Source organism: Elephas maximus, chromosome 3 (assembly GCF_024166365.1).
Source record: "Elephas maximus indicus isolate mEleMax1 chromosome 3, mEleMax1 primary haplotype, whole genome shotgun sequence".
Taxonomy (NCBI): Eukaryota; Metazoa; Chordata; class Mammalia; order Proboscidea; family Elephantidae; genus Elephas; species Elephas maximus.
Window position 1 is genome coordinate 73864846 of NC_064821.1, and position 13002 is coordinate 73877847.

General features: G+C 48.2%; 1 protein-coding gene across 4 annotated transcripts in view; it reads left to right on the top strand.

Moving 5' to 3' along the window:
* Window positions 1–2611: 2611 nt before the first annotated feature.
* Window positions 2612–13002, top strand: part of AZIN2 (antizyme inhibitor 2) — a 35066-nt gene continuing 24675 nt past the window's right edge. The window contains exons 1-4 of one of the 4 annotated variants that reach the window (XM_049878673.1): window positions 2612–2723; window positions 2832–2952; window positions 3606–3791; window positions 5352–5525. In XM_049878673.1, the coding sequence (XP_049734630.1) occupies window positions 3687–3791; window positions 5352–5525 (279 nt within the window). In that variant the 5' untranslated portion in view covers window positions 2612–2723; window positions 2832–2952; window positions 3606–3686. Of the gene's footprint in view, window positions 2724–2831; window positions 2953–3225; window positions 3518–3605; window positions 3792–5351; window positions 5526–6148; window positions 8056–13002 lie in introns of those variants that run through there. The other 3 variants (XM_049878670.1, XM_049878671.1, XM_049878672.1) reach the window with 3 other exon arrangements.

Consider the following 13002-nt stretch of genomic DNA (forward strand, 5'->3'; position numbering starts at 1 on the left):
CTGGCTGTTGGACCGGATGTCAGCAGGATGATTGGGTGACTTCTGTTGAGCTGGAGTCAGAATTCTCAGCTGTTGGTTGGCGTTCAAGCATAACAGTTAAAGGCCAGAACAGACTTGGGTTTAAATCTAGCCTCTACCCTTACTTGCTGTGTGACCCTGGGCAAGTTACTGAATTTCCCTGAGCCTCAGATTCCTCATCTATAAAATGGGAACAGTTATAGCCCCTATGACATAGGGTTGTCATGGAAATTCAGTGATATCACATAACCAGTAGGGAAAAAAGACAAAGCTCCAGCCTATCTGTATCCAGCCCAGTATGCAGTTTTTTTTTTCCCCCTGGTCAGATTACTTGCCCTTGACTGATTACAAATTGACAGGCTGGATTCTGGTTCATTCCTTCTTTCCTTCATTGATTCATTCAGTAAGCAACTAGTACCTACAGAATAAAAAGTGCCTAGGTGATGAGAAAGTGAGTGGGGCAGACCTAGACCAGGGCATTCAAATACAATTGGCTCAAAACATGATTAAAAAAAAAAAGTAGAACCAGAGTCTGAGTCCCCTCTCCTCCCCTTACTCTCATCTTCTTTTCTTGAGGGCTTCCCTCAAGGTTTCTGCCATGGCCATCCTGGTCTACCCCCTCCCAGTCAGGACATGCTTGCTGTCAGGAGGACCTAAATCACTAATTTATAAAACCAAACCCACTGCTGCTGAGTTGATTCTGACTCATAGCAGCCCTACAGAACAGAGTGGAACTGCCCATGGGGTTTCCAAGGCTGTAATCTCTACAGGAGCAGACTACCACACCTGTCTCCCTTGGAGTCACTGCTGGGTTCAAACGGCCAACCTTTCAATTAGCAGCCAAGCACTTAACTACTGAGCCACCATGATTCCTCACTAACTGATACTATGGTGCAAATGACTACCAATGCCTCAAAGCCTGGATCTACAAATGACCCCTTCTATGAATCTGACTGCCTACAGAAGACAGTTCTTATGCATATAAAGCAAGAAGATTCCAGGCAGAAAGGCCCAGAGAATTATTCAATCTGAACCCTTTCAGCACACAGGAAGAAATCAAGCCAGGTAAAAATGATCCAGGTCCAGGCAGGGTGACCCAGCCAAAGTTACCCAGTAGTCATGTGGCCAGCCTGTGTGCGGAAGAGAAAACAGCTCTCCAGACTCCATATTCACTGCCTTGCACCACCTGTGTACTCAGCATTTCCTGACTAGTCTGTGTGAGGTGCCCTAGAGAACTACTGAGTCTGGATAAGAAGTGCCTCCGGCTTTCAAGAAGCCTACAGCCTGACAGAGACTTGAACACATATGTCACCTCAAAAGACCTTTTGGTCCCACTGATTTGAGATGCTGCCTTCATTGTATGCCAATTTCTCCAGTATGCATAAAACTGTTCTAGACTCTGTTCTGTTCTACCCCTGTCTCTTCCTGCATCAACTACAGTGTTTTAAATACTAAAGCTTTATAAAATATTTTGATATCTGGTAGTGGAAGTCTTTCTTCTTTTTTCTATACTGTCTTGGCTATTCTTTTACCGTTCCAGGTGAACTTCAGAATCAGCTTTTGAGTAACCCAGCTATTGAATCTTCTTGAGCACCATGTTTATGCCATGTTCTGGGCCCTCTGAGGTGCCACACGCTAAGTTCCTGCCCTCAGGAGCTCACAAGCTAGCTGGAAGTATAACCAAACAAGAAGTGCAAAGCAACAATCTCTCATCCTATAGGCAACAAGAGCCAAATGAATGAGGAGTCCACTAGAAATAAGTGCTGTGAGTTCTATTGTTCCCTGGGGTTAGGAAAGCCATGGAAAAGCTCAGCAGAGGAGGTGACATTTATACTGGACTTTGATGGATAAGCAGTTTGTCAGGTATAAAAGAAAATAAATGCTTTGAGTTGAGGAAATCAGAGAAAGCTTCTTGGAGATGATACATTTCACCTTAGAAGTGACTAGGAGCTTGCCAGATTCAGAAGGTAGGATAAAGAATGGAGCCCGAGCTGGGAAAGTCACAAGAAGGCTCTCTGAAGACATTTTAGCTGGGTTTTCGCCTGGAGGAGTCAGAGAAGGTGCTTGGAGGCAATTTTTTTAAAAAACGGATTTTATTATAAAAGTAATACAAGGAGATGACATTTGACCTGGGCTTTTTGAGGGATGAGTAGCAGTTCCCTGGGCAGAGAAGAGGAGAGAGGCACCACTGAGTTGTGGTAGGCACAGAATAAAAGGCTTCTCGGGAGCAAATAGGAAACCTTCCGGTTTCTGATCTCTTTCTAAGATCCAAGATCCAGGATCTAAGGATCCTACCCACGCGGGCGCTTGGGGTTCAGAGTCAAGCCCTGCACTTCGGATTTCCTCACGTGGGCCAGTCACAGAGAACCATCGGCGGCGAGGATTCAGCCGCAGGTTTGCGGAGCAGTCAGGCAGAGCTGAAGGCTTTATGTCAGAATCGACCAATAGGATGGCGGCACGCGGTTACCAGGGCTACGGAGAGGCGGCAGCGCAGAGGCGGGGCCTAGGTCCCAGGGGCGGGGCCTGGGCGGGGCTTATATAGCTGGCAGCGGACGGAAGGCTGGGTGTGGGGTCGGTGGCTGCTGGGCGGGCGGGGCGCAGGCCGCGGGGCCCGAGCCGGGGGGAGCGAGAGAGCGGAGACGCCGAGGATCCGGTTCACTCGCTGGGGAGACCTATGGGCCGAAGCCGTGTAAATGCGTTTTAAGGCGAGTGCGGGGGAGGAGGTGGCTTTGGGAGCCTTGGGGACGGGGCGCCCTTAGCTCCAGTGCTGACCTGCTCCCCTCCCCGCCCCCCGCCCCTCTTGCCTTCCTCAGCAGGGGCCTCGGCTCCGCAACTGCCACTCCTCCTCGGGGTGTTGCACAAGTTTCGAGGTCACCGGCGACCCCCCCTAGCAGCACACCTGGCTCTGACCCCCGCGAAGGAGGACGGGGCTTGGTAAGGGGATGGGGCTGGGGGAGTGGGACCTTGGCTCCGCATTCAGGAGGGGTCGCTCGGACAGAGCCTCAACCTGTTCTTGCTGCGAGCCCGCAGCCCCCACCACCTTGTGGCGTCCCCATGTGCGCTTAGAATCCTAGCACAGGAGGACTAGCCAGGCCCCCATCGACAAACGAGAAAACTGAGGCTACGAGAGGGGACCAAGCGGACCCAAAGCCATGCAGCAGAGAGTGGAGTCGAACCTAAACTCCTGCTTTGCGTGGCTATACGCAGTCTCTCTAGGTGGGCGTGGTGCTGACTGAGGGCCCTGGAACCTTCCCTACCTAAGCTTCTCAGCTGTCCAGCTCCCTCTCTCTCATTCTTTCCCTCGTTCCTGGAATTTCAGAGCCGGTGAGCATCTCCAAAACAATCCCTCCATTTTGCAGATGGGACAACTGAGGCTTGGAGAGGCTGTGACTTCAAGGCATACGATGCCTTGCCCCTGTCTAGAATCCAGGATTCATCCCCATCCCCAGCCTTCCCAGTAAAACTAAGTTCCCCAGGCTTGTTCTGGGAGCGGGATGTGGTGAGACTGGGTGTCCTGGCCTGAGGAGGTGAGGGAGGGAGCAGCGGAGGGCGGCCCCCACATCGGCCCTCTCCCTCTCCCCCCATAGTGTGTTGCATACTTTCTAAGGCGGCAGCAGCAGCAGAAGAGGCGGCTCCATCCAGCCCGTGGGCTCCTGCTCCTCCTCGGCATGGCTGGCTACCTGAGTGAATCAGACTTTGTGATGGTGGAGGAGGGCTTCAGCACCCGAGACCTGCTGGAGGAACTCACTCTGGGGGCCTCACAGGCCACCACGGTGAGGGGCTAGGGGTGGGAGTGGATGGCTTGTTCCCTGTGCAGGCTCAGCTGCCTCCTCTGGAAGGGCCCCCAGGACCCTCATCTTTTTCTTTCACTTACTTGGTATTCAGCCCTTTCTGTTGGCAAGAGAGGGACTCATTTTTTCCCAATTCCTGGTCCTCGTCTCCAAACCTGTACCTCCTTTTTGTGTTAGGCCACAAACCTGGGAATCCTCCCCCCGACCCCCACCTTCCACATCTGGGCATCACCAAGCTCTGTGAATTCTGCCTCCTTAAATAACTCTCCCTTGTGCTCTTCTGGAACCTCACTGCAGAGTTTAGTCCTCCTCCCTGTAAAGGCCCCCAAACCACCCCTCTAACCTCCTCCCTGCCTCATCTCACCTCCTCCAACTACATCACAGCCCTACTCAAAACTAGAATTCTTTAGCGGTTCCCCACTGCCTACAGAATCAAATAAGAAATTCTTTGCATGGCACAGGGAGGCCTGCCTGCCTTTATAGCTCCATTTCCGGCTTTTCCCACAGTGTACGTTGTGCTCCATCAGAGCTGAGCTACTCAACTCATACGTCCCAGTGATACCACGCCTTGACCAGGCTGTGTCCTCTGCCTGGGCCTCCCTTCTCCCAGCCCCTCTCCCTTACCTATTTCTGGTCATTACTTCTCATCAGTGTTGCCTTTTCCTGATGGCCTCAGGTGGAGTTAGCATTTTCTTTCTCTATGGCACCCTCACTGCACTCTGTAGCAACTCCCAACTAACGTTTGCTGAATGGACTTTTAATTGCTCTTCCAGACACAAGCCCCTTCTGTGCTAGAGCCCTGTCTGGTCATCTCTGTCCCTTAGAATAGTGTCTGACACCAGTGGGCATCAGTAAAAAAAAAGTGTTGCATAAAAGGGAAACTGAGTCCCAGGGAGGGTTTAAGTACTGTCTTACCCTCAGCCTCATACATGCTCAGCTCTCGCAAATCTGTGATGAGCAGTTGTCCATAAGGTTGGATTGTGCTGGCAGTGGGACTACTTCCGGGCCTCACTGCGCACTTACTACGTGAAAGGCAGTGGTTGTAGGCCATAGTTGTGGCTTCTGCCTTCAAGGAATTTGCCCTTTTCTGGAGAAGACAGATGTATACACAGCTGTGGTACTTCGGAAGCACATGCAAAGTGCGCTGGCAGCATCCAGGGCAGAGCTGCCTTAGCGGTTTGGGAAAGGTAGCATTTGAGCTGAAACTTGAAGATAGATTAGGATTTTGCCAGACAGAAGTGGGGGAAGGGCATCCTAAATGGAGGGCCTAGCAGGAACAAAGGCTTGCAGGTGGGAAAATGATCCAGCCTGCAGCTGGAGCTTGAGCTGCATCAGGGGAGGGACTGGGGCTGGACCATGGGGGTCTCCAATGCCAGGCTGAGTTTATCTTCTACCCTGTAGGCGTGGGGAGCCCCAGAAAGTTTTAGAGCAGGGTAGCATTGTGGCCAGAGCTGAGCTTGGGTTGAGTGCTTGGGGACTGCGGATGGCATGGACAGGGAGGGAGCTGGGTGGAGTCTCACACCCACCCATCTTGTTGCACAGGGCGAGGTTGCTGCTTTCTTCGTGGCTGATCTGGGTGCCATAGTGAGGAAGCATTTTGGCTTTCTCAAGTGCCTGCCACGAGTCCGGCCCTTTTACGCTGTCAAGTGCAACAGCAGCCCAGGTGTGCTGAAGGCCCTGGCTGAGCTGGGGCTGGGCTTCAGCTGTGCCAACAAGGTGAGCCCCCTGCCTCCCATCGGTGTGCTGAGACTGGCTGCTTACTGAGCATGCACATGGCTGGGCTGGTGTGGGTGGGCCCTGGGGAAGCAGGAGTGACCTGCAGCTGGCCCCTACTCTCTGAGGGGAAGGAGGGAGGGAGAAATGAGGAGCTCTGAGCGTGGATTTTGTCATCCTTGAAGTTCTACTTTGGAACCTCGTGTGTCCCTGAGTGAATGGGCCACATTTTTAATGGAGATTTTCAAACTTCTTGGCATAGATCTATGCATGGTATTCTTCTAATTAAAAAACAAAAAACCTTCATATCATTGGTTTTATTTTATTTTTTCTTCTGTAATCTTAATAATATGTGACTGCATTCTCTTAATTAATCCTTTTAGGTTTCCTTGTGTGTGTGTGTGTGTGTATGTGTAAACCCTGGTGGTATAGTGGTTAAGAGCTATGGCTGCTGACCAAAAGGTCGACAGTTCAAATCCACCAGGCACTCCTTGGAAACCGTATGGGGCAGTTCTACTCTGTCCTATAGGGTCACTATTAGTCAGAATCAAGTCGACGGGAATAGGTTTTTGTATGTGTGTGTGTGTGTGTGTATTCTACTGTCTTCTAATTTGATTTCTGTTGGTGTCTTAATTCCCTCCTACTCTCTACTTTGCATATATACTGTCATTTATTATTCATTCCCCAAATATTTATTGAACTCCTACCATGTGCTAGTGACTGCTAGGTAGGGCTGGCAGTACAGGGTGCAGTAGGACTCGGTTGTCCTTGGGTGGAATGCCTGGTGCATCTATTTTTGTTCTATTCTTACTTAATGATAAAAGCCTTTAAAGCGGTATATTTTTCCTGAGAGTACAGTACTGACCATATCTCACTTATGTATTCAGCAAATATTTATTGAGCACCTACTATGGGGCCAAGCACTCTTCTAGGCAGAGATTTAGCAGTGACCAAAACAAAACAAAACAAAAGCCCTTTCCTCATAGAACTTGCTTTCTAGAAAATAAACAAGTTAAAGAATTAAAATATATTTTTTAGATGGATTTAAAATATGTATTTTAGATGGTAAATGCCTTGGAGGGACAGGAGGAAATGTTGGAAGGGAGGACTGCAATTTAAAATAGTTTGACCATGGAAGGCTTCTCTGAAATTTGCATATAGAAGTGAAGGAAGCAGGGGATCAAGCTACGTGGTTAACTAGGGGGAGAGTGTTCTAGGCGGGGCAACAGCAAGTGCAAAGGCCCTGAGACGGACACATAGCTGTGTGCATTGATTTATGATATTGTCATTACTGTTATTTCCTTAATGGTTAGCAATGGTGGTTCTGAGAGGGGTACCCTTTTAAATCCTGGTGAGCAATATGGCTGAATGTTGTGAGGAGAGCTAGAAAGGCTTCCTGGAGGAGAAAGGAGGAGAGCTAGCATGGGCAGGATGGCAGGGCTGAAGGGTATTCCGGGTGGGAGAGAGGTGTGTCCTAGGATGGGATGGGCTGAATGAGCAGGTTAGCTAGCTCATTGTCAGTGCTCTTAGTACTAGATGAGTCTCTCCTTCTTGTCACCTGCAAAGCCTCTTTGCATAAGCCCTTTGCACGCCTCATTTGGTGTATGTCTTACATAAAGCCCTGCAAGGTGCATAACCAAAACAAAAATTCAAGCGCTGTCAAATTGATTCTAACTCATGGCCACCCCATGTACTGCAGACTAGAACTGCACTCCATAGGATTTTCAAGGCTGTATCCTTTTGGAAGCGGATTGCCAGACCTCTGGGTGGGTTCAAACCACCAACTTTCCTGTTAGTAATTGAGTGTTTAACCTGACCGTTTGCGCCACCCAGGGACTCCTTGTGAGGTGCCTAAAATCATAACCACACCCATTGCCGTCCAGTCAACTCCAGCACATAGTGACCCCATAGGACTGAGTAGACCTACCCTGTAGGGTTGCCAAGGAGCGGCTGGTGGATTCAAACTGCTGACCTTTCGGTTAGCAGTGAAGCTCTTAACCACTGCACCACCAGGACTCCATAGGGAGAGTTATTTCTGTTTTACGGTTGAGGAAACCCGGGGGCCCATTTGCATACAGCTTGCTGGTAACAGGCAGGACTTGCCTTCTTGCTGCTGCATGCAGTGTACTGGGTCTCTGCTCCAGGTCAGGAGAAAGGGGAGCCTTTTCCGACCCCTTAGTCCAGAAATGAAGGAAAAAAAAAAAAAAAACCATTGCTGTCCAGTCGATTCCGACTCGTAGCGACCCTATAGGACAGAGTAGAACTGCCCCATAAGGTTTCCAGGGAGCGCCTCATAGATTCAAACTGCCGACCTTTTGGTTAGCAGCCGTAGCTGTAGCTCTTAACTACTACACCACCAGGGTTTGAAGAGCAGGACCAAATCCCACTGACGAGTGTCCTCAGCTTCTGGAAACCCAGTGGTGAGGTGCTTGGCCCTCTAGCCTCAGGGCCTGGCCTCCAAAGATCAGATTGTTGGCTGTGAAGCTTAAAAAGACCTTGAAAATTGGGGACATTTAAAGCAGCTACCAGCTTGGTGAGTGCTTCTGTGGTGCTAGGCGCTTTGCCAAGTGTTTTCTGTACATGATCTCACTTTATTCTCGTAACAGCTCTGTGAGGCCATTATTGCCAGGATTCTGACAACCCTGTGAGGAAGCATTTAGTATATAAGGAAGTGAGTTGAGGCACAGAGGTTGAGCAACTTGCCCGGGGTCAGGTACTGGGAAGTGGTAGTGTGAATATGGGAATGTGGTCTGGACTCCATCCCAGCTTTCTTTTCCAGCAGCGGATGGCTGAGGTGAGCCTTGGATTCCCAGTGGTGGGTGCCCTCGGCCAACTGCAAGGGTGAGGAAAAGCCAGTCCCTTTCTTGGCGACCCTTTCTCGCAGACCCTTTGGTGCATTTATGAGAAATGGCTCCTGGATGCATAGCTTTTCTAGGAAGGCCGAGGCTGCCCTCTTCTGGTTGGCCATATCGCGCGGCACCCTTGACAACACCTTGCCTTAGCTGACGGAAGCCCAGGCATGATTGGACAGGCTACTGAGCCACGCCTTACACAGGAGCGCTGGGTGCACCTGCCCATCTTCTCAAGGACCTTGCGCCATCTCTCCTGCTCCCGCCTCTTGCCCTTTCTCTTGGTAGTTTTTTTTTTTTAATTGTACTTTAGGTGTAAGTTTATGGCTCAAGTTAATTTCTCATTCAAAAATTTATACACATTGTTTTGTGACATTGGTTACAGTCCCCCAATATGACAGCACACTCCCTCTTTTCACCCTGGGTTCCCTGTGTCCATTCATCTGATTCCTGTCCCTTCCTGCCATCTCATCCTGCTTTTGGACAGGAGCTGCCCATTTGGTCTCGGGTGTTTGATTGAACTAAGAAGCACATTCCTCACTTATACTATTTTTTGTTTTATAGGCCTGTTTATTCTTTGTCTGAAAACTGGGCTTTGGGAATGGTTTCAGTTCTGGGTTAACAGAGCGTATGGGGGCAGTAGTTTCAGGGGTTCCTCCAGTCTCTGTCAGACCATTAAGTCTGGTCTTTTTACGTGAATTTGAAATGTGTTATACATTTTTTTTCCTGCTGTGCCTGGGACTCTGTTGTGTTCCCTGTCAGGGCGGTCATTGGTGGTAGCCAGGCACCATCTACTCTTGCCCTGTCTCTCGGTCTTCTTCAGCATCCTCCCATTTTATTTAAAACCCCACCCTGGAACCACATCCCCCTCCAGCCCAATCCCTTGCCCTCTCTTCATGGCCAGACTCAACAGAGTTGTCTATACTTACTGTGTCTTTCCTCAGCACCCACCCCCTAAGCCACTGCCTCCTGACCTCCATTCTCACTGTTCTAAGCCACTGCCTCTTACCCAAGATCCCCAGCAATCTCCGGGATTCTAAACCCACTGAGCATCTTATTTATTTTATTATTATTTTTTGTGAGTACCTTATTTTAAACATTAATTTTGAATGATTCAAATAAATTGATACATTTGCCAAAAATAAAGGGTAGGGCATCAGCTTTATGTCACCAGAGATAATCACTGTTATAAATTTGGTGGGTATATCGTATTTTAAAAGTACTTATACATATGACCCACAGAAAAAATATAAAATATTCTGTAATTTTATAATAAAATATAAAAGGTGTTCATACGGTGTATACCTTTCTTCAATAGCTTTAAACTCAGCGGGTTTTGGTGACCTGTTCCTGTTGATGTATTTAGCTCAGGTGACGCTCCTTGGTCCTCTTGTTATCTGACCTTTCAACAATATTCAACACAGATTTTTAAAGAAGAAACTCAAGAATAACATATGAACTGGTTTTAGAGAATTCAAAAGTATACAAGATGAAAAGTGAACACTGCTCTGTCCTGCCGCCACCTTCACTAGGCACCTCTGACAGTTGAGATGCTTCCTTCTGCCCAGACACAAGCTGACAGGGTTTGCTTTTAAAAAAATGGCATCATACTCTGTGTACGACTGTCCCTTTTCTGGAGATGTCTCTCTCCTCACCTCTTCTCAGGTCCTAGGAGTCGGCTCTCCCATGTCTCCTGTTGTTGTTAGTTGCTGTCAAGTTGGCTCCGACTTACAGTGACCCATAACAAAATGTTGACTCTTCTGGTGCCATCTTTATGATTGTTGGTAGACTTGAGTCCATTGGTATAGGCACTGTGCATTTTGAGTGCCTTCCGACTTATGGGGCTCATCTTACAGCACAATATCAGACAATGTTCTTATGATTCATAGGATTTGCATTGGCTAATTTTTGGAGGTAGGTTGCCAGGCCTCTCTATCTGTCTTTCTTTGTCTGGAAGCTCTGCTGAAACCTGTCCACCATGGGTGACGCTGCTAGTACTTGAAATACTGGTGGCGTAGCTTCCAGCATCATAGCAACATGCAAGCCACTGCAGTATGACAAACTGACAGACAGTGGTCGTCCCTGTCGTATACTGCCCTCTAAATGGTACAGCTCTGCTGGATTCAGTCTCAGGCCCCCTTCCCTTGTAAACTCTCCCTCTTCTTAGGGGATTTTATCTCCTCCCATGGCTTTAAATGCCATCAGTATGCTGCCCATGTTTTGACCTCTAGCCTAGACCTGTGTGTCCAGCTGCTGACTTGACACCACAGGGTGTCTGAAACCCATTGTGCTCAAATGCCCTCATGATCTTCCCCTTTCCCTCAGTGAATGAACCTCAGTTTGCTGGCTGCTGCAGCCCCTCTTATGCCCCCATCCCCGCCCCCACGCGCAGGCCGTCACCAAGCTTGACAACCCTGCCTCCCAAATGCATTTCTAGAGCAGGCTCGCGTCTCTCCCCAGGCCATTGGACAGCCGCTGGAGTGGCTTGATGGATCTCCCCAGAACCCCTTGCGCGTTGCCTTCCCTCAGCCCATTTTCATATGGTAGCCAGAGCAATATTTTAAAATGCAAATCTGATCAAGTCATTTCCCTTCTTGAAACCCTTCAAACTGTTTCCCATCACTCTCAGGGTAGAATAACGAAATCTCTATGCAGCCTTCTCGGTTGTTTCCCTGTTGGCTCTGCTGCTTCCCTTTGACCTCATCTGCACCCCTCTGTGCTCACCCTGCCCAGGCACTGCAGCCTTCTCTCAGCTCCTTGATCAGATCCATCATCTTCTTGCCTCGAAACCTCTGCACAGGCTATTTCCTCCACTGGAAATATCCTTCCTTCCTCTTGGCCTGGCTGAGCTCTCTTCTGCAGGACTCAGCTTAGATTTCTGATCCTTAGATTTCACCCCTCACACTCAGATCTCCCCCTTGCAGGTTCTCTAGCATCCTGTACTTACTCTTCAAGGCTATTTCTCATTTGTAATTCTATCATTACTCAGTATTTCCTTGAGGCTGCCTGTCTTCCCCACCAGCCTGAAAGCTCCATGGGGTCAGAAACCAGTCTGATTTATTCACTACTTGTTTTCATCAGCCTATCACAGAGCCTGATGACTTATTAGATGCTCAATAAATATCTGTTCAGCCCCGAGATTGTATTCGCCCTTACGGTACTGTGGTTAAAAGCAGGGATGCACAAGTCTGACAGTCCTGGGTTAGAATTACAGCTCTGCTACTTACATGCTGTGTAAGTCACTTAACCTCTCTGAGCCTCTGCTTCCTTCCTCATAAAATTATTATGAGAGTTAAATGAGAATGCACATAAAATATTTAGTACAATGGCTGACAATAAACCTTCAATGAATGACAATAGCTATGATTTAAATATTTATAATCAAAGCAAAATCACAGATTCTCCTCTTTTCATCATATGTGTTGAAACAGGAGCAAAACATTTTCATATCCATTCAAACTCCAGGGGGGCGTGGGGGAGACATTCCTGCCTCTGGAAAACAAGTTGTCATGGCAGCAATTCCAGATCTGGAGTTGGTTGGACCTTTGTGTCCCATTCTGCCACTTCCCGGCTGTGTCACCACAGGTAGGTGGACCTCTCTGAACTCAGTTTTGTCCTCCTTAATGAATAAGCTCATACCAGTTGCTGTTGAGTTGATCTGACTCATGGTGACCCCATGTGTGTCAGAGGAGAACTATACTCCACTGGGTTTTCGATGACTGACTTTTCAGAAGTAGATCACCAGGCCTTTCTTGTGAGGTGCCTCTGGGTGGACTCGAATCTCTAACCTTTTATTTAGCAACCAGATGCATTGTTTGCACTACCCAGGGACTCCAAACAGGGTCATCGGATAGTAATAATAAATAGGATCATAGGATATACCAATAAATAATATCATAGGGTAGTTAGAAGCATCACATGAGATAACGTGCATAAATGTCTAGGACTGAAAGTTGCTAGATTAAAACTAGGGTCTTACTGCAGAATCATAATGGCTAAAAGCTGCTCTCCTGTCTCCCACTGTGTTTTAAAACTGCTTTCCTCATGACTTCCTTCCATTATTCATGGAGAGTCAAACCTGAGTTTGAAAGTTGGTTCTACCACCTACTTGCTATGTGGCTTCTCTGAGCATGAGTTTCCTCCTCTGTAGAATGGCACTAATACCATCTGATTGGTTATTGTAAGTATCAAATAAAATAGTAAGCTAAAGCAATGGTCAGCAAACTATGGGTGGTGGGGCAAGTCCAGCCTGTCACCTGATTTTGTGAAGTTTTATTGGATCACAGCCAAGCTCACTGATTTACGTATTGTCTCTGTCAGCTTTCACACTACAATGGCAGTTGAATAGTTGCAACAGAGACCGTATGGCCCAGAAAGTCTAAAATATTTACTCTCTGGCCCTTTGCAGAAAAAGTTTCCCGACATCAGATGTAAATCGTCTAGTTCAGTGCTTGGCTTGTAGTAGGTGCTCAGCGAACATCGTTACCATCGTCATCATCACATTGTCATTATTATTGTCTGTATCATTAATACAGCAGTCAGGTAGAGGAATGTGAAGAAGACGAGCCCCTGAAGGGAGACAGGTCCCCCAGCATAGTGCCACATACAGAGCAGGTCTTTGGAGGTTAGGT